We start from the raw sequence: 24075 nt of genomic DNA, 5'->3' as shown, positions 1-24075 counted from the left end.
GGGTTGGCCGCATTTCTCACTTTGTGTTGCCCTTTTAGCATGTTTTGGGCAGTCCTTAGCCCGACCCCTAACCTCACTCCTTGGCCACCCCTTAGTGCTGTCTTATGAGGCCTGAGGGTATAAATAGCACTTCCTATCCCCTGCACCTTTTCCTGAAAGCCAGGGAGAGGTAGAGGCGGGGGTCTTGGCCTGGGGGAGGCTTTGTGAAGCCCAGTGTGGTACCCCAGGAGAGGAGGCCAGGCCCCTTGCACTGAGTCCCCCCAAACCCTCTCTTACCAGATGACTCTGACTACGATGAGGTCCCAGAGGAGGGGCCAGGGGCCCCAGCCAGAGTGATGACCAAGAAGGTGGGACTGGGCATAGGGCTGTCTGCCTGTCAGTGTGTATGTAGGGTGCCCAGCTGCCTGTCAGACCCTGGGGACCACCAGACAGAGAGTGGGCAGCCATTTCCTGGGAGGTTTCTCCTTCTCCCACTTCACTCTCTTGTCATACAGGGGTCAGGAGTCACATACAGCCGCAGTGCCCTGGGCCAGGGGTCAGGGCTCTGGTGTGGCTCCCCCAGGCCCTGGCTGCATGGGGGTGGGCACGTGGCCCCCACCCCCTCTGCTTTGGGAGTGTGTGTGTCCTGTCCTGGAGTGTCTGTCTCTGTTTCACTTCTTGCATTCCTCTGTCTGTCTGTCTTGCCTCTCTAGCCCTCAGTCTTTTTCTCTGTTCCTTCATCTTTCTGTTTTTGTCTGTGTCCTAGGTCCGTGTCTGCCACTGGCTCTCCTGTCCCTGTGATCTGGGTCCCTGTGTGATCTCGGCTGGCAGGGGGAGGGGAATGTGAGGAAACAGAACTAAAAGTGCTGAGCTGTGTGGGTTTGGGCTGTGAGGACAGAGGGGGCGTGGCAGCCCCTGGGTGGGTGTGATCTGGGGCTTGAAGGGAAGGATGACGCTGAGTGGGTCTTGGGGGCAGGAGGAGCCCCCACCGAGCCGAATCCCACGGGCCGTGCGCGTGGCCAGTCTGCTGAGCGAGGGGGAGGAACTGTCTGGGGACGACCAAGGGGATGAGGATGAGGATGACCACGACTATGAGGGCGTCCCCAAGTGAGTGTCTGGCCACCCTCCTTCCCATGGCCCAGCCCATCCCCAGCCCTCCCCCTCCTCGCTTCCTCAGCCGGGCCCCCATCCCCTTCTCCCTCGCTAGTGGCGGATGGCACACCAGCAGCCTGAGCTTGCCCTTGCCCAGACCGGTCGCTGCACCACACCCCATGGACGGGCCGCCTGGGGGCGCCACCCCCGTCACACCAGTCATCAAGGCCGGCTGGCTGGATAAGAACCCTCCTCAGGGGTGAGTGAGACCTCTTGGTTCCTGCTGTGCTCTGCATGGGGGCAAGCAGTGTCCAGGACTCCAGGACACTGGTATCACAGATCTGAAAACCAGAAGGGCCTGAGATGATTTGCACAGGTCTCCCTCCAGGCAGACTGTGACCACTGATGAGTCCCTCCAGACCTATTTTATTGCCCTGAAAATGGGGAAATAGCTGAGCATGATGGCTCATGCCTATAATCTCAGCTGTTTGGGATGCTAAGGTAGGAGGTTTGCTTGAAGCCAGGAGTTTGAGACCACTCTGGGCAACATGGCGAGACCTTGTCTCTACAAATAAATTTAAAAATTAGCTGGGTGCAGTGGCTCATGCCTGTAGTTTTAGCTACTTGGGAGACTGAGGTGGGAGAAGAACTTGAGCCCAGGTATCTGAGGCTGCAGTGAGCTAGGCCTGTACTACTGCATTCCAGCCTGTGTGGCAAAGTGAGATTCTGTCTCAAAAAAAAAAAGGGATGTGCTGCTATGAGACTGACTTCAGTCACTCTTGCTGTAGATAAAGTCCATCTTCTTGCCAGTGGCCATTTGAGATCCTTCCTCCCTAGAACCTGGCTGATCCTCACACTGAGTGTGGCTTCCGAGGGCTGGGGTGGTCCTGGAACCTGTCTTCCTTTCCCCATCTTTTGCCTGTTGTCCCTCTGCCTCTCCAGATCTTACATCTATCAGAAGCGGTGGGTGAGACTGGATGCTGATCACCTGCGATACTTTGACAGTAACAAGGTAAGGCCTGCATCAGTCCCTGACACGAACCCTACTCCAGCCTAGGCTAGACCCCAGACTGGAGCGAGGGGGTGTCCCTTCCCAGAGCAATCCTCACCAGAGCTTTCGTCTGACCCCTTGACCCGTGTCATCCTGGCCAGGGCTGCCGAGGAATGTAGTCAGGGTCAGCACAGGTCAGGCTGCTGGTGTGCCATGTAGTCTCTGATCAGCTGCAGGAGATAGGGCTGCAGCCTTCATTTCAGCTAAGGCCGGGGGAGCCAGCAAGGAGGTGCTGGACCCCAAAATACAGCTCCTGTCTCTCCCCCAGGATGCTTACTCTAAGCGCTTTATCTCTGTGGCGTGCATCTCCCGTGTGGCTGCCATCGGGGACCAGAAGTTTGAAGTGATCACAAACAACCGGACCTTTGCCTTCCGGGCAGAGAGTGATGGTGGGGAGTGTGGGATGTTTTGTGTGTGGAAATGGGGAGAGAAGACTGGAAGTTTGGCTAGAGGAGGGGGAGGAGAAGCCCTGCTCATCTGCCCTCTCGCATCACATTCGGGGAGGCATGGTCCCTTTGTGAGGTGGATGGAGGAAGGGGGCACCCCCCGTGACCGGCCCACTGCTTGGCACGGTCACTGAGTCCTCGGAACCTCGTGATCCCATTTACAGCAGGAGCAGGCTTGAAGGGGTGAAGTCACTTGCCCAGCATCAGTGGCATAGCTGGGATTGGAGCCTGAGCTCATTCAAGTCAGAGAAGTCAAGCAAAGTGATGGGGGGCAATCTGGGTGGGCTTTCTGGCAGAAGTGCTGCCTGAGGAGCCTAGGGCCAGGAGACCCCTGAGGGTCGCCCTGCCAGGCCCACCTTGAGCTTGCTCCTCCACCCTTCTCCTGCAGTGGAGCGGAAGGAGTGGATGCAGGCCCTGCAGCAGGCCATGGCTGAGCAGCGTGCTCGGGCACGACTGTCTAGTGCTTATCTGCTTGGAGTTCCAGGCTCAGAGCAGCCTGACCGTGCTGGCAGCCTGGAGCTGCGTGGCTTCAAGAATAAGCTGTATGTGGCCGTGGTCGGGGACAAAGTGCAGCTCTACAAGAATCGAGAGGTGCTAAGGGGCCTTGGAACCTCTCCCCTGCCCATGCCCCCCCTATCCTGCCCTCTCTCCCTGTCCCAGGCCCACCTGGGGCCTGAGCCCTGCCTTTTCTGTTCCCTCTTTTCCTACACTGAGCCCAGCCCTTTGCCTGGATGCGTCCTTACTCCCCACAGTACTGACTGCTTCCCCCCGGCTCTGAGCAGTGCCCTCCAATCCCTGACCTGACTCCTGCGCCCGTGCACCTCTGCTCATTGCTATGTGGGCCCTGAACCCACAGCCTTTTACTCTGCCCAGCTTCCATGTCCTCTCCTGGGCACCCTCCAGTCCCTGAGTTGCACCACCTTCCCTTCCTCTCCCCTCCCAAGCCTCCTGCCCTGCCCCCAAAGCCCTGCCCTCATCCCTTCCTGCCTACTCTCCAGGAGTACCAGCTGGGCATTGGCATCACCTTCATCGACATGAGCGTGGGCAACGTGAAGGAAGTGGACCGGCGCAGCTTCGACCTCACCACACCCTACCGCATCTTCAGGTGACCCTCTCTCCCCTTGGCTCACCAGTGCCCTCACTCCTTCCTGATGTTTTCCTTTTGTGCAATGTGGGAAGCTGTCCCTTCTTGTGGGATGGGCTCCCTCTCCCTGCCCAGCCCTGCACAGCCCCTCTCCTGTTGCTCACTAACCTGCTCTGATCTCCCTCCCTTCTAAGAGGTCTCTCTCTCCCTGTGCCACTTGGTCACTGCTGTCCTCCCCTGCCTGCCACGCTGCTCGGGGGTTGCCTGTGCTGGCCTCCTGCACTCACTGCCCCTGCGCCTGCGCCACCCCTGGAGAGTGCTCTTGTCTCTCATGAGGGGCCCCTCAGTCTCTGGACCCCCAAGGTTCTGCCATCTCGGTTTCCTCTGACCTCAGCTGTCCCTCGGTGTCTTTCTCTGTCCTCTGCCCTCTCCCCGGGCAGCCTTGCGCACTCCTAGTCCTTCAGCTGTTACCTCTGAGGCATTGAAGTGTGCCTGGCTTCTAATCCTGGGTCCACCAGTGACTAGCTGTGTGATCTGGGACATCACCTGTCCTGTGTGTGCCTCAGTTTCCTGAGGAAGTCTTTGTAACACTGAGTAGTAACTGCTCAATAAATACCAGCATCACCCCGCTCCCTCCCAGCTCTCTGCTCTTAGCCCAGGTTTCTGTCTCCAGTGGGATCTTGCTGCTGAGCTCTGGCCTGCTTGTCTGACAGCTATGGCCATCTCCTTTCAGCAACCCGTTCCTCCTAGGTGCCTGTCTCTCCAACCAAGAGGGAAGGGCCCGTGCCTTTCCTTTTTACCCCAATGTGGCCCCATCCCTCTGCTGTCACCATTCTGGCCTTGGCCTAGTGGGCCCTTGGCCCCACTGCCTATTCGGGCTGCCCATGCCTGTCCATCCTCTTTACTCCAACTACTCTGACTGCCACGGGGGCCTTATTTTTCCTTCGTCTTGAGATGAAGTCTCACTCTGTCACCCAGGCTGGAGTACAGTGGCATGATCTCAGCTCACTGCAACCTCCACCTCCTGGGTTCAAGCAATTCTCCTGCCTCAGCCTCCAAAGTAGCTGGGATTACAGGTGCGTGCCACCATGCCCTGCTAGTTTTTGTGTTTTTAGTAGAGATGGGGTTTTACCATATTGGCCAGGCTGGTCTTGAACTCCTGACCTCATGATTTGCCCACGTCAGCCTCCGGAAGTGCTGGGATTATAGGCGTGAGCCACCACGCCCAGCCGAGAGCTAAGTTTTTATTTGCTCATTTCTTGCATTTGAAGTTCTCTTTGATGACATCCTTGGCCTGAAATTCTTTGCCATAGTCCTTAACTACCACACAGCCACAGCCCCGCCTGATGGGCGTTCTCTGATTGTCAGTCTGAGAGGCCTGCCTGCCTGTTTCTGGGTTTCTTGTTGCCCCAACGCTAAAGAGGTAGGCTTGGTGTTCTGCACAAAGGGCCTCCCCCAGCTGGCATGAGTGGCTCATTGCACTCGGGCGCAAGCACAGGAAGGCGAGCTTGGCAGTTGGCTCTGCCTTTGGCAGCTTTGCGAATTCCACATGCGAGGCTGTGGAGGAGGAGGTCTCTAGCACCTCCGTAAAGTGGTGTTCACAGCCATCACACCTCCAGCTGCAGTGCCTTCCTTGGTTGTGGCAATGGCTTATGGGTCAAGTGGACTCAGGGTCACATGTGTGACTTGGTGGTGGCAGGGAAAGAGCCAGAGGGGTCTTTAAAAAAAAACACACACACACAACTTTTTAGGGACAGTTGTCCATTTGTTGTTCAGCCAGGGCCTCCCACCCTGAAGAGCAGGGCATGCTGTGGTGGCCACAGGTGTCTGGGTATGTTGGGCCAGTGGAGTTCTTTGTGTAGTGGGGTCATGGAGCATGTCACAGTTGGGCTGGGATAGGAATGAGGATGGGAATGGTGGAGGGGTCTTTTAAAGACATCTCTGTACCCTCCCCTCCTTCCCACTGAAACCCTCTGTGGGTTCTCCGTTGGTTGTTCTCAGCATGTACTTCCTCTGCCTGGTGCAGTCCTGTCCCTTGTCCGCCTCCCAGCCTCTTCTCTGCCAGTCTGCCCTCCTGTCTGCAGGTCCAGGAATGCCCCATGTGCCATCCTGCCCCTTTGTACATGCTGCTCCTTCTGTTTAGAATGCCTTTCCATCTCTGCACCTGGCTCAGCCCTTCTGATCTGTCCAGTCTTAGCTCAGGCATCATTTTCTTCCCAGCAGCCTTCATTCCCCGGGCTGGGCAGAGCCCCCCACTGGGCTCCTCTGCCCCCATATGCTCTCAGGTTCCTGGTGTCCTTGCCTTTGTCCACGGCTACCTTCCCTACCAGACCTGGGATGCCTCCCTCTTCTGCCTAAGTGCTCCCAACACCTTGTTCCTCACTTCATTCTGTACCTCCTCATGCTGCCCCCAAATCCCTCTTGAGTCCAACCCCACCAACCTCCCCACTCCTGTGTCCCCAGCTTCTCTGCTGACTCGGAGCTAGAGAAGGAGCAGTGGCTGGAGGCCATGCAGGGAGCCATCGCTGAGGCCCTGTCTACCTCGGAGGTGGCCGAGCGCATCTGGGCTGCAGCCCCCAACAGGTTCTGTGCTGACTGTGGGGCTGCCCAGCCTGACTGGGCCTCCATCAACCTCTGTGTTGTCATCTGCAAGCGCTGTGCAGGTGTGTGCTTGGGGGTCAGGGCACCAGTCAGAGGCATGGCGGGGCTGGCCAGTTGGGATGGCAGATGTCCTATCTGGCAGGAGGGCCTAGAGCGGAGACAGCAGTCAGAGAGCTGCTGTTGATGAGGCTTCTTCTGTACACCAGGCCTTTCCCCTGTAATTAGCCTTGAGTCCTTACATTGCCAGGCTGGGTTCAACTTCTCCCATCATGAGTGGGGACATGGAGGCACAGGGAGGGGAAATGGCTTGTTCAGAGTCACCTGGCAAGTAAGTGAGCCCAGATTTGAGCCCAGTCTTGTTGGGGTCCAGTGTTCCTCTCACGTCAGAGGAATAAGGGTAGCCTAGCAAGAGGAGCTGGCAGGGGCCAGGCCAGGCAGGGCTTTGCATGCAGAGGGAGGAGCTGGTATTTTGTCTGGAGGGGGACAGGAGGCAGGGATGTGGTCAGATTTGTTGGTCAGAACCTGGCTGGTGGGTGGAAGCTGAGTTAGAGGGGGCGAGGCTGGAGACCAGTGAGGAGGCTGCCATAGGATCCAGGAGAGGGAGGAGGAGGAAGCCTGGCCTGGGGAAGCTGTGAGCATTTGAGGGCTGTTTAGGATCTGTGGTGGAAAACTCACAATGACCGACTGGATGAGGAAGATGAAATGCAAGAGGGTCGAGCCCAAGGTTCATTCATCTGCTCAATCAAGGGTCCACTGCGTGCCAGTCACTGCCAGATGCTGGGGATTTGGTCCTCCTGAGAGCTGACATAGTCTACGTGGCAGCTGTAGGTGGCTGGAGGTGGGGATCCAGGTGGAGGAGCAAGTCTGGGGAAGTGTGCTGGGGAGGCCCTCTCTGAGGAGGTGACATGCCAGCTGAGATCTAATGGCAGGAAGGAGTGGCCATGGGGACATGGGTGATGAGAGTCTGGGTAGAAAGATGATGGAGGGGAAGCAGGTATGGAGTTGTGATCTAATTCTGGGAGCCACTGGAGGGTGAAAGCAGGGATTGGAAGTCAGGGATTTGCAATTTAAAGAGATCACCTCTGGTGGGGCTGTGCTAGTGTGGCCTGTAAGAGGCCAAGCATGGTTCCAGGAAGCCAGGTGCAGGAGACTGGTGCAGGAGCCCAGGTGAGGATTACAGGGCTCAGTCCTGCCCTGCGGGGAGCAAGAGTGGCCAGCTGAATTCCAGAGCTGCCAATAGGCCCATCCACTAGGGCCTGCCTGTGGCCTATCATCCCTGTGTGTCCCAGTGGACAGTGGGGCTGGGTGAGTGCTCCTGTGAAGGGGAGGGCCGAGGTGATTCCAGGTCTGGCCGTGTGTCTACAGGAGAGCACCGTGGCCTGGGTGCTGGCATCTCCAAGGTGCGGAGCCTGAAGATGGACAGGAAGGTGTGGACAGAAACACTTATCCAGGTGGGGACGCCCCTACTTGCCACCCGTACTTGGGGTCTGCCCCATTCAACAGCTGCCTGGGTTTCCCAGCCCCCTCCCTATCTCACTGACCATGGCACCTTGGAGCTGGAAGAGACCCTTTGTGATAATCTAGTGGGCGGGGATTTGGAAAAAGCAATTTTTGGCAAAGTCAGCAAACTAACCAGTGAACTAAGAATGTTTTTATATTTTTAAAGTGTTGTATTTAAAAAAAAAAAAAAGGAAGAAAATGCAGCAGAGACTGTATATGTTTAAAGAACCTAAAATATTTACTATTTGGCCCTTGAGAGAAAGAATTTGCTGACCCCTGATCTAATTTAACTTTTATCCATTGAAAGGTCCTAGGCAGGGCTGTAATCTGCCTGAGATTACCCAGTAAATGCATATTGACCACCACCCCGGCCTCTTTCCATCCCACTTCCTGGCCGACCCAGGGACTTCTCCGTTACCTTGCACACCCCCTCAGAGGTTCTCAGCCTTCATTTCATCTGAACTCACGTGCACCAGTGGGTATATGTGCGTGTGCTTTGCGTGCACACATGTGTACATTTATGCCCCTGTACTGGAAACTCCCAGGTACCAATATGTAGTAGATACAGGGGAGAACTTGCAATGGGAGACTAGACCCAGGCTGCAGACTCCAGAGCACTTGGGGTGTCACACCCGTTTCCCACCTCCGCATGGTGTGTTTGGCACATAAGTACTAAGGACTTTGTATATGTTAATTAACTGACTTTCCAAACAAGCCAGGAGTTAGGATTAGATTAACCAGTATACAGACTTCGAAGCTCAGGGAGAGAAGGTAACTTGCTGGAAAACACAGTAGTGGCAGGGACTGTTCTGCTTTGTTCTATGCTGTGACCCCAGCACCCCAAACAGGATCTGACAAAGAGTCATGGTGGGGGGCCCAATGGCTGTGGAATGAGGAGCCGGATGAAGGAAGGAACTGATTCCCTGAATGCTGGATCCCTGCACTCATCCATAATCCGCCCCCAATCCTTCTTGCCCAGAGAGGAATGTCAGGGGCAGGAGAGGTTTCGGAAATCCCTGCCCACTCCATTGGCTGACAGGTTAGGCACCCCCAGTTATCATAGCATCAGAAATGCAGAGCCCCAGATGTGGAACTGGATGGGGCAGCAGCAAGTCCCCTGGGACCAGGTGCAGGGCCTGAGGTATCCACCTGTCAGGCTGCCGACCTACTGGGACCTAGGCTCTGAGCCCAGTGCTGGTGGTGGGAGCATCCTCAGCCAATAGCAGGCCAGGCCATCCTCACCTTCCCTGTTGGGAAAGTGGGCAGATGGCCTGGCTCTCCCAGCCCCATGCCTAACAACCCCAGAAACCAAGTTTTTGCCTGGCACAGCCCCTGGCTGTCAGCTGCCGCCCTGACCTCTTGCCCACCCCCGCAGCTCTTCTTACAGCTGGGTAATGGTGCTGGGAACCGCTTCTGGGCAGCCAACGTGCCCCCCAGTGAGGCCCTACAGCCCAGCAGCAGCCCCAGCACCCGGCGGCGCCACCTGGAGGCCAAGTACCGTGAGGGCAAGTACCGCCGCTACCACCCACTCTTTGGCAACCAGGAGGAGCTGGACAAGGTCAGGGTACTGTAGCTCTGGGGCCCCTTGGGACCACCCACTGTCTTTCTGCTGCCCTGTTCCTCATGCTGTCATAACCCGTCTCATCTACCAGCTCAGGGAGCTGCTTTGGCATATGGGGAAACTGAGGTTTGGAGGGCAGGAGGGCCCTGGCTAAGCCATATGAAAAGTTCTGGCCATGCAGGGAGGAGCTAGGCCTGACCCTTGGGCCAAGGCTACGTCCCCAGCATCTGTCTGTCTCCCTCCCGATTCCTCAGTCTCCCGCATCCTGTCCTGTTGCTTCTGAATCCTGCCAAAAGGAGTGAACTTGATGGGGATGCTATTTCCTGTCAGGCTCATGAAAAACAGCTGGGCTCCTCTGACCCACCCCCATCCACACCCCACTCAAGATGAGGCTCCATATGGGCCCCAGGCCCTGACAGGCTGGGAGCCAAGCCTTAGGCCCTGATCTAGCTGGGCCTGAGTGGGAGGCATCCAGCTCCAAAGCAGGGGTATGCCATTTGTGACCTCTGGCTGGCCTTCAGCCCCTCCCCCAAATTGCCCCTCCCAGGCAGACTCAGTCCAGCTAGAAGCCTAGTGGGAGCCAGGCCTCCACCTCCCAGGGACCCAAGCGTCCTGCTCCCAGCCCAACCCAGTCTAGCCTGCAAGCCAGGATGGCGGCAACTCCCATTGGTTGGGAGGGCTGGGCAGGCGGTGAGGAATTCAAATGTGGGAGGAATTAGCTACAAAGCACCCCCCTGCTCCCCCACAAGGCAGAGGGAGCTTGAGATCCTCTGGAGGCTCCGTGGCTGACTGGGCAGCTGTGTCCAGGCCGCCAGCAGGGGTGAGGCCCCCGGCAGCTGGGACCCCCTGGCCTCTGCTAGGCAGCTCCTGCTCGCCCCTCCTCCCCTTGGCCTCTCTCCTCCCTCTCTCCTTCTCTCTTTTTTCCTTCCTGTTCTCTCTTTCAGTCTGAGGATGGACTGCTCCAGGCCTGGGTGGCTCCTTTCTCTTCTTTCCTCTCCTCCCCGACACCCGATTTCCCTGTGGGCCCCCGACTCCTTGGGCTGACCCTCCCCTGCCTCTTCCTAGGCCTTGTGTGCTGCAGTGACCACCACAGACCTGGCTGAAACCCAGGCACTCCTGGGCTGTGGGGCTGGGATCAGCTGCTTCTCAGGGGACCCTGAGGCCCCCACGCCCCTGGCTCTTGCAGAGCAGGCGGGGCAGACACTGCAGATGGAATTTCTTCGGAACAACCGGACCACAGGTGAGCATGGCAGAGGATGGGGTCCACCAGGCTGTGGGTGTCCAGCGGGGTTTGATTTGCATGCAGCTTTCAGGGTGTGATTGCAGCTCCTCAAGGGCCCATGGTACAATCGTGTGTGAGCTGGGATGTGCTTGGGTTTGCATGTCAGTGTGTATTTGTGCTTCATATGCATGTTCCTCCGTGTCTCTGTCTCTGTGACTCTGTTGATGACTTTCCTGACTTGCAGTGTGGGCATCTCAGGATGGCTGGTGGCTGCGCTGGTGCTTGTGTACCTCTGAGCCGCGCTGGATCTGTGTTTCTGGGGATGTTGAGGGCTTTAGAGAGCGTGTGCGTGTGCAGAGTGTGTCTGTGTTGCTGCCTGTGGGGTGTTGTGTTAAATTTTCCATGTGTGGGTCACCTACCATGGCAGCACTGTCCGCTGCTCTGCCTGGGTGGAGCTCAATCCTAGACCTGGTTTGGGTACCACTGGCTCCCTCTTGGGGTGGGTGAGGAGGGAGCCGTGGGCTGAACAGTGCAGTTTGTGGCCCAGGCCTGGCCTCCGGGGCCATATCCCAGGACTAAGGGTGGAGCTCAGTGGCTGGGGCTCTGGGCTTAGGGCCATGGGTGGGCGGGGTGCACTGGGCTGAAGAGGTGTCCAGGGAGACACAGGAGACCACCCAGCTGGCTTGGGCTTGGGGGCAGAACCTCCCTGGCTGAGCTGGGGAGCAGGGCTGTAGTCAGGCCGCCACCTTGAGCCCCCTGCCGTCTGGGACAAGCCTCTTTCCAGGGATTATTACTGAGTTTGCCCAATGCCCCTCTGATGCCAGTGTGCCTGGCCTGTGCCTCCAACCTGGAGAGTGGGGTGGGCCGGAAGTCAGGGAGGCTTCCCGGAAGGGGAGGTACTGGAGCTGGGCCTTGGGAACGGAGTGAATTTCCACAAGGGAGAGGTGGAGAAACAGCCTGGGCAAGACCCTGGAGATAGGAGGGGGAGCTTGAGGCTGCCAGTTAGGGAGCTGGGGCTGGTGATTCGAAAGTGAGCCTGGATGCCCAGCCCAGGTGGGAGTGAGGTGCGGACAGCCCCTTGGTTGTCCAGCATGACCTGCCATCCTTTCCTTGCCTCCAAAGAGGTGCCTCGGCTGGACTCTATGAAGCCCCTGGAAAAGCACTACTCAGTTGTTCTGCCGACCGTGAGCCACAGTGGCTTCCTCTACAAGACGGCCTCTGCCGGCAAGCTGCTGCAGGACCGCCGGGCCCGGGAAGGTGGGTGCCGCCCCAGACCCTGCACTGGCCTATGGCATCTGTGCGTGGAAACTGCAGGGCCAGGGAAGCCAGGGATGGCCAGACTGGTGGACCTGTGAAGCAGCCAAGTGGACTCTGGCAGAGTCACCTGAGAAGGCTTCCTGCATATAGTCTGTGGTAGACAGTAGGTGCTTCATAAAGGATCCTGGTGGGAATAGGGGTGGGGCATGGCACTGCAGAGCAGGTCACTGCCAGAGTTTCTTTGGACTAAAAGAATCTTTATTGAGCCCCTACTGGGTATGGGCTCTGCTAAGCATCTGGTAGTTAAAGCCTGTGGTGGTAGAGAGTTGAGGACTGAATGGAAAGCCCTATCCCTCTCTGATCTCAGCCTGCTGTTCACTTCCCAACTCAGAAGAAAATCCACCACTTCCATGACCTCTCTGACCCAACCCCCGAATCACTCTGCCCCAGCTCTGCTGGTCTCCTCACTGTTTCTCAGACATGCCATGTCACCCACAGAATCTTTGCTCTTCCCTATGGCTGAAATGCTTTCCCCCAGATATCTGCACAGCCAGTCCCTTACTTCCGTCAGGCCTCTGTTTCTGCATCACTACTGCAGAGATATTATCCCCGACTACTTTATGCAAAACAGCACCCCCATCTGTCCCTTTACCCTAAATTTTCTTCACACCACTTACCTGGTATTCATTTGCCCATGAATGTATATATCTATAGATTCTCTTCTTTTTGGCCACCACTGCCTGTAGCCCCCAGCGCCTAGAAGAGTGGCTAGCACACAGCGGGCATTCTGCAGAATGAAGGGTGACTGAGGCAGAGCTGGTGCTCCTAGAGGGAGCCCATCTGTGGGGACAGGCCGGGGGACACATTGCCTCAAAGGGCAAATGTCAGGCCCTCATAGATGGGATGAGAGGCACAGGCTACTCTGGGAGCATTGTGAGATAGGTCATTGCTGACAACGTCCCTCAGCACCTCCTGCATGCTCTTCTCTGGGGATGAAGCCCTCCAACTCCCAAAGAGGTTCTTTGGAACTCCATGCTGTTCACAGCCTCATTGCTCCAGGTCTGCCCTCTCTGCCTGATAATATCATTTATGTAACTGCCTGAGTCATCCTTTTTGCCCTGGGTGCCAGGAAGCTCTGAGCCACTGTAAAGCTCAGTGCTGTGAACTGTACAAGCCTGTATGGCCATGACATTCTATTCTTTCCATTCCCTTTTCTGGTCCAGATTCCCATTTCTGTTTCTTTTATGGGACTTTGTCAGTCTCTCAGAGCCATTGTAGGAGGAGGCAGAGTAGAGAGTGATGGGTGCTTCTGGAAAAGGAGGTTGGGGCATAGAAGCCTTCTGTGACATTTAGGTGGTGGGTGGAGGGGACAGGGTTTGCAAAAGCTGGGAGTGCTGGGTGGGGATGTGTGTGTCCAGCAGTGACAGAGAGGCAGCTGGAGAGATGGGCAGGGGTAGACCTGGCAGGGCCTTGAATGGCAGGCTGAGGGGCGTGGAGTCTGTCCTGAGGACCATGGAATGGTTTTGGTTAGAGGAAGGAGGGAGTCTGATTTTAGCTAGATCACTGGGATTTTGGAAGTGGCTGCTTCAGAGGCCTGGGGGAGAGGATGACTTTGGGCTGGCTGGCATGGTGGGGTTGCAGAGAGGTGGATGGATTTGGGAGAAACTTGAGAGAATGAAGAGCACATGCATCAGATGGGAGGGGGAGCCCTGGGAGGATACAGAGGTGCTTTTCAGGTGGTGATGGGGCTCCCTGATGGCTCCCCTGCCCAAATTCTCCCCAGAGTTCAGCCGGCGCTGGTGTGTCCTTAGTGACGGAGTCCTGAGCTACTATGAGAATGAGCGGGCAGTGACCCCCAATGGAGAGATTCGGGCCAGCGAGATTGTGTGCCTGGCAGTGCCCCCTCCCGACACCCACGGGTGAGTACCCCTGGGCAAATCACAGACTGCGGTTGCTACAGGGTACAATCCCCCACTGGGGAGACAGGGAAATAGGCTCAGAGAAGGGGAGAACCTCCCCAGGGTCACACAGCAAACTGAGGCTGCACAAGGCCAAACCCGGTCCCTTGAGGCTCCAGCCCAAGACTTTTCCACTACCCCTTGGGGGCCAGAGTAAGGACAAGCGCTATGGCAGTGTGGAGGGGGCAGAGGATGGTGGTTGATGGTGGGGGCTGAGGGTGGGCTGGTGCTGGATGGGGTGGGCCTGAGTTCTGGCCTGTGTATTTGCAGCTTTGAGCACACCTTTGAGGTATACACAGAGGGAGAACGGCTGTACCTGTTTGGTCTGGAGAGTGCAGAGCAGGCTCATGAGTGGGTCAAGTGCATTGCTAAGGTGGGCCTGGGGTAGCAGGATGGGTGTAAGGGTGGGTGACAGGGGAAGGTGGGGCTTCCTGGCCAATCCCATGTATCCCAGATCCCTGTTCAGGGAGCAGAAGCTAGATGGAGGGCAGCAGACATGGGGCAGGCCTGTCCCACCAAGGGCCTAGTGTGATCTGCAGCCCGGGTTGGTCAGACCTATCTTAGCTCTGCAGAAGAAGGGCTGTGAGCCTTGAACTTCATAGGTGCTCAATAAGTGTTTAACAGTGAGTGACAGAGCCATCTTAGGATGGACAGTGCCACCTCCAGGGCAGTGTGCTCCTTGTTCCTGGAGGGGAGCAAGCAGAGGCTGGAGGGAAGAGGCAGGGAGGCCATAGGGGAGAGCTCTGCTGCAGGAACTAGTCAGGTGCCTGTGGGGTCCCCTGTGCTGTGACAGCCTCTGACTTTTTATCATTCACTTGTCCATTGATTAGTTGTCTTGTGAGCCTCCTGAGAGTCAGCCCTCGGAGACCTGGGGACCCAGATGAACCAGGCTTAGTCCTAGCTCTTCAGTAGCTCCCACATGGGTCAGGGAGACAGCTCGCATATGGGTGGGGTTCAGGTGACATCAACAGTATAACCAGTGCCACAACAGAGGGCAAGAATGCTTTGGTGCTGTGAGGGCCCAGAGAAGAGTTCTCCTGAAGGTGTCTGGGAAGCCTTTCCAGAGGCGGGTACATCTGAGTGGGTATGAAGTGGGGCATGGTACCCAAGTTCCATCACTGGGCTGGGTTCTGCCCTGGGGAAGAGAAGGGAAGGCAGCTGGGTGGGAAGAGAGCACCTGCTTGCAAGCCATGGAGCTAGGGCATAGGGCCAGCAGTGTTGTTGGCTGATGCTATCCCTTCCCTCCCCCGCCCGGCTGCCTCCCCGCCAGGCATTTGTGCCTCCCTTGGCCGAGGATCTGCTGGCCCGCGATTTTGAGCGCCTCGGACGCCTACCCTACAAAGCTGGCCTGAGCCTGCAGCGGGCCCAAGAGGGCTGGTTCTCTCTCAGTGGCTCAGAGCTCCGAGCTGTCTTCCCCGAGGGGCCCTGTGAAGAGCCGCTGCAACTACGGAAACTGCAGGAGCTTTGTGCGTGGACCAGACCTGGGCCCCCCGCCTCCAGGGCACCCTTTCCTGGGCTCCCAGGCCCCCAGCCCTAGCCTGGAAGTCTGAGCTCTGCCTGGCCTTGGCCAGAGCCGTCAGTCTTCCCTTTCATTTCCTCTACCCTTGGGGTACATCTCAGCTACCCTATACATTGGCGGGTGGGTCCCAGGGGTGTGTGTGTGCCCAGAGAGAGGGAGGGAGGGAGCAGGTTGGGGATCAGGAACAAGACCTGGACCTCACCTTGACTGACCCCCTCCACAGCCATCCAGGGGGACAGCGAGAACCAGGTGCTGGTGCTGGTGGAGCGAAGGAGGTGAGCCATGGCCTCCCTGAGAGGCTCTGAGAAACCTGGAGCAGTCTGATGGGCCTGGGGACAGGGTGGGACAGGTATAGGCCCCTCAGTGACTGATTCTCCCTGGCCCAGGACACTGTACATACAGGGCGAGCGGCGGCTAGACTTCATGGGTTGGCTGGGGGCCATCCAGAAAGCAGCCGCCAGCTTGGGGGACACGCTGTCGGAGCAGCAGCTCGGGGACTCGGATATCCCTGTCATCGTATATCGCTGTGTGGACTACATCACGCAGTGCGGTGAGCCTCGCCCCTGGGGTGCAGGCCATGCCCCTCCCGGAGAGCCGCCTTTCGCCCCAGAGCCACATGGCCCCACCCCATGACGCAATGCCTCAGGCCCCAAACGCTTCGCCCCTCCCTAGGCCTGACCTCGGAGGGCATCTACCGCAAGTGTGGGCAGACGTCGAAGACGCAGCGGCTGCTGGAGAGCCTGCGGCAGGACGCACGCTCTGTGCACCTCAAGGAGGGCGAGCAGCACGTGGATGATGTCTCCTCGGCGCTCAAGCGCTTCCTGCGCGACCTGCCCGATGGGCTCTTCACTCGCACCCAGCGTCTAGCCTGGCTGGAAGCCTCAGGTGGGCCCTGCAGCCCTTGCCCAGCTTCCTCCACCCATCCCTCCGGACTCCTGCGCCTTTCCCTTCTAGCACTTGCACTAGGCGCACCCTAACCGACAGGCTCCAGTTCCCTGCCTCTGCTCCTCATTCGCATCGCCATTCCATACAGAGCGAGGGACCCTGGAAGACTGAGAGTTCCTTACCCTGGTTGACAGCCTGGACTGCATTGACTTGGAGGGCACAGGGACTGCTGCCACCCAGCATGAGAGGCAGAGGAGCCCAGGCAGGGTGGGGGAAGATGGTTATAGGGGGTTTCTGACCTGATTTATCTTCCCCACCCAGAGATTGAGGACGAGGAAGAGAAGGTCTCCAGGTACCGAGAGCTCCTGGTGCGGCTGCCCCCTGTCAACCGGGCCACGGTGAAGGCCCTTATCAGCCACCTGTACTGGTAAGGGGCGATACCATTGTGAGACTCTGGAGGGATGGGGTGAAGGTTCTACCCCCACCCTGGCTGACTGCCCTCCCCTGGAAGCCAGCTGGGCTTTTTGCACCAAATACTGACTGTGATCTGCCCTAACATTGGACATTTGTAGAGCAGGGGTTTCCAACCCCCAGGCCACAGACCAGTACAGGTTTGTTGCCTGTTAGGAACCAGGCTGCACAGCAGGAGGTGAGTGGTGGGTGAGCAAGCATTACTGCCTGAGCTCTGCCTCCTGTCATGTCAGCCGCAGCATTAGATTCTTAAAGGATCGTAACTCTATCGTGAACTGCACATGTGAGGGATCTAGGTGGCGCGCTCCTTGTAAGAAGCAAATGCCTCTGAAACCATCCCCTGCCCCTCTGCCCCATCCTTGGAAAAATTGTCTTCCACGAAACCAGTCCCTGGTGCCAGAAATGTTGGGGACCACTGTTGTAGAGGATTTTCCCCCTTGGGGCCAGGGTACCTTGGCTGGATCTCCCAGCTTCCTAGTCCTGCTCCTTGCTAGGACACAAGACACGGCCAGAAAAACTGTTCCTACCCTGTTGGATAGTGGTCCCCTCTGAGCAGACCAGTCTTGGACCTGTCAGAAATGAGCAGGGTGAGATGGGAAACTCAGCCTGACTCCTCACTGAAGGCTCTTCTCCTCCCCTCTCCAGTGTCCAGTGCTTCTCAGACACCAACCAGATGAATGTGCACAACCTGGCAATTGTGTTTGGGCCCACGCTCTTCCAGACGGATGGGCAGGACTACAAGGCTGGCCGTGTGGTAGAAGACCTCATTAACCACTACGTGGTGGTGTTTAATGTGCGTCCCTGGCCAGTGGGCAGTGGAGGGCAGGGTGAGCCACCCAGATGGCAGAGATGGCAGTGACCCTCAGTCCCTGCCCCTCTCCCCTTCCCAGGTGGATGAGGAGGAGCTCAGGAAGCAGCGGGAGGAGATCACTGCCATTGTGAAGATGCGAGTGGCTGGCACTGCCAGTGGGACCCAGGTGAAGGATGGAGCCTGGGTGGGGGGCTTGGGCCCACCTCCTGCACCCATTTCCTAGGCCCCCAGCTGAGCCCTGTCTCCCTGCAGCATGCTGGTGACTTCATCTGCACAGTGTATCTGGAGGAGAAGAAGGCAGAGACTGAGCAGCATATCAAGGTAGCTGCTGGGACCTAGAAGCCAAGGGGCCAGAGAATCAGGCTGGGCCAGGCACAGGCTCAGATGGCCAGGGGAGCAGTGCTTCCATCCCAAGGAGAGGACCCGTTTGGGACCTGTATCTGGCTGGTGCTGTAAGAACCATTCAGAGACACCCCTCTGTATCCCAGGACTCCAGAAGGTCCTGAGAAAGATGGGCTTAGGCTCTGAATCACACAGCAAGGTTGTGGCAGAGCAGGAGCCAGGGGCAGGGAGGTTAATCTCCTTCTCCTTGGTCCCTGCAGATCCCAGCATCCATGACTGCTGAGGAGCTCACCCTGGAGATCCTGGATCGCCGGAACGTGGGCATCAGGGAGAAGGACTACTGGACCTGCTTTGAGGTCAACGAGAGGGAGGAGGCAGGTGGGTGACCCTGGGCTTGTGCAGGGTGTGGTGTGGCCTGTCTTGTCTTGTTCATGACCTGTAACCCCTGTCTGTCCTTCCCTACCCTGTACTTGAGCATGGGTGGTGAAAAGGGCTTTGATGACATGTTGCTGTCACAGTGATGAAGACTGTGATCCCTGTGACGGTAGTGATAGGGTTCTGGCAGGGATTGAGGTGATGCCTGTCATGTGGCTGATAGAAGGGACAGTGAAGGGGTAGATGGTGTTGGCCGTAACAGTGCTTTCTCAGGTGCCAGTGACAATGGTGATGGTTGGGATGAGAAAGGTATTTTGTGGTCTTGATGGCAGTGGAGGATGAGGCTGTATCTGTTCATTAATTTTACTGTATTTGTTGAGTGCCAGGCACTAGGCTGGGGAGCCACACACACAGTCCCTGTCCTTGTGGGGGTTAGTCAGTCTAAATGATCACACCAATACATGTTCAACTACAGATGCGGTAACTGTTGTGGAGGAGAGACCCATAGCATTGTCAGATCTTCCCCGAGACAGGATGGGAAGGAAGAGTAGGGGCTACTTGGTGAAGAAGGAAAAAGCTCTGTGGTGGCCCTCAAGGAGACGAGGGCAGTGAGAGGTGGTGGCATGGGTAGGGCTGGAGATCAAGGCAGAGGCAACCACGCAGGGCCTGGCAGCAATGCAAGCCCCTCGGTTAGTGAGCGGGTGTTGAAGAGGAGTGCTGCTTGCTGCTGGGTGGGGAGAGGAGGGCGAGGGAAATTGGAGCACACTTTGAAGGCCATGGTTTAGTCCAAGGAGAAGGCGGTAACATGGGCAGGGGGGCAGCAGTGGAGATGGACAGAGCAGGGAGATCCGATGCGTGGATTGGGAGAGCGAGGAGGGGTTTGTTTCTGGATTGAGCAGCCTAGCATGGGGGTGGTGGTGGTTGTAATTCTCTGATGGGGGACAAGAGGAGGGCAGGAAGGGAGTGGGGGTGGAGATCGTGGGCATGGTTTTTCACATGTTGAATTTGAGCAGCTTTGGTCACAGCCAGGTGTGTTAAGCCTGAAGTTTGGTTGTGGGACAGGTGGTCGTGATGGTGGTGTTGTGTGTCATGACACTTGCAGGCAGTTAGAGTGGACAGGGGATGTGTGGGTGATGTGCCCATGTGCCAGCCCTTGATGGCCATGTGGTCCCAGTGACGGTGGGTGTGACCTCTCCCCAGAGCGCCCCCTGCACTTCGCGGAGAAGGTACTGCCCATCTTGCACGGGCTGGGCACGGACAGCCATCTGGTGGTGAAGAAGCACCAGGCCATGGAGGCCATGTTGCTGTACCTGGGTAGGTGGTGCCGGGCTTGGGGCAGTCCCCTCTTCCAGAGCCAGGGTGGGACCTGGGCGTGCCAGGTAGGAGCAGCTCAAGCAGAGGGTGCCAGGTGGGTGGGCCTCTATGGAAAGACTGGGGCAGGATGGGGCAGTTTCCTTTATTCTGGGACCCAGCCCCGGGTAGGGGTTGTTGCAGCCTGTGCCCACTCTGGTCCCCCCCTCCCCAGCCAGCCGTGTTGGTGACACCAAGCATGGCATGATGAAGTTCCGTGAGGACCGCAGCCTTCTGGGCCTGGGCCTGCCCTCAGGCGGCTTCCACGATCGCTACTTCATCCTTAACAGCAGCTGCCTGCGGCTCTACAAGGAGGTCCGGGTAAGTGGCTCCACTGGGTTCTGCCCCAGGGTGGGCACCTGTACCCCTGAATGTGCTCAGAGAGTCCCCTTGGTCTGCAAGTGGAAATATTTCCGCTGCAGGCTCTCAGGGTAGCACAGCAGTGGGGGAGAACTGTAGACTCTTAAGACCCCTCCTGCTATGGCCCTGGATGGCCACTCTACTGTGCCCTGTAGCTCCACTAGGCCCTGGCACCCAGATGCCATCACACCACTCCACGCCCATGCTCTGTCTCACTGTGCCTGTGCTGTATCACTGCAGCCACAGGAACCTGCTACTTGATGATAGCCCCAAGTTGTGGCCCATGCATGCCTTGTCACATCATACGTCATCATATGCCTCCCAGGCCACCCTCATTCACTCACTCACTCCACGTGCAAGGTGTTCTCACAACCCAGACTCCATTTGGCACCCCCCACCTTCTGCACATTCGTGCCACACACCCCCTCCCCCCGAAGCCCCACACATCTCCACACGTGCTGTCCTGACTCTAGACCTGGGACTTCTTCCATAACCCTGATCCTCTATCAAACAGAGCCAGAGGCCATGGAGCGGGGCCCCTGAGACCGTGAGTAGCTGTGGGCTGACTGCCAGCTGCCTTACACCGCCTGGGGGCCAAGTGAGCTGGGTGGTAGCATGGGGACACAGCCCAAGCTCCTGGCCATCTGCAGGCATGGTTCCCTGCCCTCTTGCCAGTCGGCACTGTGTATTCTGTCCTGGGGCCTGGGGCCTAAGCTCCTCCCCTTTACCGCTAATCCTGTCCTAGGGTCCTTTCCCTAAGATAGGTTCCCTATCAGTGCAATGCTCTGGAATTTTCCAAAGGACTCAGTGTGGAAGTTAAAAATCTAGTAATGGTGGCACCTAGGTTTCCGTTAGAGCTCTGATCTTCATCTCCTGTCATCCCTGGAGCCACCCTATTTCCAACCCTGGACAGAGTTCCAGGACTACTGACTGGAATGTTCTTGCTACTGCCCTGACCCTGACGTGCCAGGGTGGGACGAGAGGCTTGTGGGATACCCCCACCTAGGGTAGGAGTCTCTCTGAGGCCTCCCTAGCTGGCTGTTTCTGCTCTGCACACTCCTAGGAGAGAGAGCTCATGCCCTCCTCCCTTGGGGCTGCCCTATTCCTAGGGGTGTACTTCTCCCTGGGTGAAGGCCCTTGCTCAGGTTCTGCTGAGAAATCTGCATCTCATGATGCCCCTTTGGGTCTCAGCTATGCCTTGGGGGCCACAAGCATAGATGCTCTGCAGCAGGGGTCCCCAACCCCCAGGCCACAGAGCGGTAGCTGCTTGTGGCCTGTCAGGAACAGGCCATGCAACAGGAGGTGAGCGTCGGGCGAGCGAGCATTGCCCCTGAGCCCTGCCTCCTGTCAGGTCGGCAGCAGCATTAGATTCTCATGAGAGTGCGAACCCTGCTATGAACTATGTCAGTGAGGGATCCAGGTTGTGCACTCCTTAAGAGAATCTAACGACTGAAGATCTGAAGTTTAATAGTTTCATCCCGAAACCATCCCCCTGCCCATGGAAAAATTGTCTGCGAAACTGGTCCCTGATACCAAAAAGACTGGGGACTGCTGCCCTGCAGGATGGGCAGCGGAGACAGGGTTCCAAGCCAAGTGGTCTAGCCTGAGCTCCCACAGCCACCGCCCCCCACCCCCCACCCCCAGTGTCTTCAGGCCCTTCCTGCCCCTTGCATTTCCTGAGGACACCTCAACAGGCTTGGCTGCCATGGTAGGAGCAGAACAGGTAGAGCAGGACCTCATCTCCTCTTTGCATTTTGTGCTTCTATTGATGCATCCTGGGCTCCTGCTAGCCCTGTGGGAAACGCCTTCTCTTCTCTCCTTTGCTCTCCTCTGTGATCACATCTTCACTTCGGAGCCTGTCCTCCTATCCAGTCCGCCCCTCTTGGTTCTGGGATGCTATCTCCCGGGCCCCTCCCTCTAGGAGTGCTTAGGACCCGCACTGTGGGCAGAAGGGAGGCAGGATGGCTGAGGCACCTGGAAAGGCAGCTGTGGCTCCCTGGGCATGGAAGGAAGGAGACAGGAGAGCTGGAAAAAGGGATGAGATCTAATATTCCCTAAGGAACCAGGCTTGGTGCTGGCCCCTCACATCCTGAGACATGGAATCCTTACTACTGTTCTCTGAGGAAGAGGGCTGTCCCCGCTTCTAGGTGAGAAAACAGGCTTTGCGCGACTTGCCCAAGGCCATCTGTAAGTGTAGACTGGGACTCACACCCAGGTTTCTTAGTGTGGAAATGCAAGCTTTGTATTCCTGGATGTCTCGGACTTGAGAACTCAGCAAGGAGGGGCGGCTCAGCACAGGGTGGGTGGTGCTCCCCGTGCCCCAGTGACAGCCAACACCTCTGGCTTGGCAGAGGCCCTAAGCAGGTGTGGGCTGGTTACCACATTGTTAGCAATTCTGGCATTTGTTGGTTTATGTGGCAGTAGGACAGAATGTTTGAAATTAGGACAATCCCAGGTCATTCAGGATTCAGGATCCAGGTGATTCAGGCACAGGTGATTCACTTGTGCCTTATCCTGGGGGTCTCCTCTTGTTAAAGACCCTGAGGCACCTGGAAAAGGCACATGCTAGAAAGCTCTTGGTTCCAGCAGAGATCCTTAAGCATCAAGGGTAAACTTCATTGTCCGCCAGTGACCTGGTACCAGTGACCTGGACATGCTGGAAACATGAGCTGTCTGATTAGAAATGAAGTCCTTGGGCCAGATGCAGTGGCTCATGCCTGTAATCCCAGCACTTTGGGAGGCTGAGGTGGGAGGATCTCTTGAGCCCAGGAGTTTGGGACTAGCCTGGGCAACATGGTGAAACCCTGTCTCTATAAAAATTAGCCAGACATGGTGGTGCATGCCTGTAGTCCCAGCTACTCGAGAGGCTGAAGCAGGAGGATGGCTTGATCCCATGAGGTGGGGTTGCAGTGAGCTGAGATTGCACCACTACACTCCACCTTGCGGGATTCATTCTCAAAAGGAGATTGCATTGACTGAGATCCTCTCCTCCTAAGACCCGCTTCTGCAAACTTCCTGTGTCAGCCGCCCTCACATCACACACATGCCGCGCACATCAGACCCCAAGGAATTGGAGGCCTGAGGGTTGTTTTCATTCTCGGAGACGCAGCCTGGTTTGAATGCCTTGATTCCCACAGTTTTCTCCGCTCCTGACTGGGCCAGTCCCATCTACCCTTGAGTCACTTGACTGCTTGCTGCTACTTCTGTTCCCCTCCCACCCACAGCCTGACTTCTTCCAAACCCACAGCCTGTTTTCCATCCCCTCAGCCTGATTCCTCCCGTACCTGCAGTCCAGTTTTCCCCACATCCTTCCTTCCTTCATGCCCAGAGCCTTGTGTTTTCCGTTCCTGGAGCTGAATCTCTTTTACAGCCTCTATCTCAGTCTTTCCATTTCTGCCACCAGCTGTCTTCCGGTTTGCAGGCCTTTTGCTTTGCTGCTCCCAGCCTTGCTTATTCCCTGCATGCATGCAAGTTTCTTCCTTGTATTCTCCCACATCTTGTTTCTTCCATGTCTGCAGCCTGATCCGCCCTCCCTGCGCTCCCCCCACCGCTTTCCTCCCTGTTTGCACCACTGAGTGTCCCATGCTTGCAGCCCAGTTGGTTCCAGGCCCTCCTGGGCACATGTCCATCATCAGGTTAGGTGCTATCTATAGAAGACATGGGGCTTTCCAATCGGGGTGTCGGGGTAAAAGCAGAGAGAAAAATCCTTACTAAGGCTCTCCTAAGCCACACCCCTTTGAGAGCACAGAGGTCTCCACCAGTCCCTAGGCAACCCATCCTTTTGCTATATCACAAGAAGTCCACCAGTTCCTGAAACTTCTCCCTCCCCTGGCTGTCTCTTAGTCCCTTCTCTGGCCCCTACTGAGGAGCCATGCCTGGAGGTGGCTGGGAGCCATGGTGGGGAACAGGGGAGAGGTGGCTCACTCTTTGACCCCCAGTTTCGGTTGTAAGTGAATCTCCCTCCCCTGCCATTCACTCTGGTGCCCCTGTGGGCTTCAGGGGTGCCTGGTAGGGGTAGGGCTTTAAGCAAGTGGCTCCAAGAGCAGGAGGAAGCCTTGTTAGCTTGACCTCCAACCAGCCTCTTCCTTGGGGGTCATTGCCCCCATCTCTCTGCCTCTGAGCCAGCCTGCTCCTTCCAAGCCCAGACCCATATGCCGAGGCAGGGGCCGGACGTGAATCTTTTGGCAATCTGGTGCCCCTCCTCAGTACAT

At 57.1% G+C, this 24075-nt stretch overlaps 1 protein-coding gene and 1 long non-coding RNA gene across 13 annotated transcripts in view; one reads left to right on the top strand and one right to left on the bottom strand.

Annotated features, from left to right (window-relative positions):
• LOC116536964 lies at positions 1–23851 on the bottom strand. Its single transcript, XR_004262906.1, has 3 exons — positions 23841–23851; positions 5817–5830; positions 1–79 (listed from the first exon to the last, which is right to left on the bottom strand). It is a non-coding gene; the product is annotated as an uncharacterized LOC116536964 (long non-coding RNA).
• The window catches only part of ARAP1 (ArfGAP with RhoGAP domain, ankyrin repeat and PH domain 1), a 66198-nt gene that overhangs the window by 37793 nt on the left and 4330 nt on the right, over positions 1–24075 (top strand). For 7 of the 12 annotated variants that reach the window (XM_032258833.1, XM_032258838.1, XM_032258836.1 and 4 more), the window contains 26 exons: positions 280–347; positions 956–1086; positions 1187–1330; positions 2014–2083; positions 2391–2511; positions 2957–3159; positions 3567–3673; positions 6116–6315; positions 7619–7704; positions 9129–9311; positions 10380–10554; positions 11659–11793; positions 13577–13712; positions 14022–14124; positions 15022–15217; positions 15494–15545; positions 15657–15820; positions 15943–16155; positions 16477–16582; positions 17272–17419; positions 17517–17603; positions 17690–17758; positions 18040–18157; positions 19355–19468; positions 19680–19825; positions 20379–20411. In XM_032258833.1, coding sequence (XP_032114724.1) covers positions 280–347; positions 956–1086; positions 1187–1330; positions 2014–2083; positions 2391–2511; positions 2957–3159; positions 3567–3673; positions 6116–6315; positions 7619–7704; positions 9129–9311; positions 10380–10554; positions 11659–11793; positions 13577–13712; positions 14022–14124; positions 15022–15217; positions 15494–15545; positions 15657–15820; positions 15943–16155; positions 16477–16582; positions 17272–17419; positions 17517–17603; positions 17690–17758; positions 18040–18157; positions 19355–19468; positions 19680–19825; positions 20379–20411 — 3308 coding nt within the window. The remainder of the gene's footprint in view (positions 1–279; positions 348–955; positions 1087–1186; positions 1331–2013; positions 2084–2390; positions 2512–2956; positions 3160–3566; positions 3674–6115; positions 6316–7618; positions 7705–9128; positions 9312–10379; positions 10555–11658; positions 11794–13576; positions 13713–14021; positions 14125–15021; positions 15218–15493; positions 15546–15656; positions 15821–15942; positions 16156–16476; positions 16583–17271; positions 17420–17516; positions 17604–17689; positions 17759–18039; positions 18158–19354; positions 19469–19679; positions 19826–20378; positions 20412–24075) is intronic. The other 5 variants (XM_032258839.1, XM_032258844.1, XM_032258841.1 and 2 more) reach the window with 3 other exon arrangements.

The sequence above is a fragment of the Sapajus apella genome, unplaced genomic scaffold, assembly GCF_009761245.1.
Source record: "Sapajus apella isolate SASKATOON/1434 unplaced genomic scaffold, GSC_monkey_1.0 scaffold106, whole genome shotgun sequence".
In the NCBI taxonomy this organism is placed as follows: Eukaryota; Metazoa; Chordata; class Mammalia; order Primates; family Cebidae; genus Sapajus; species Sapajus apella.
This window is presented reverse-complemented; position numbering and strand designations above follow the sequence as displayed.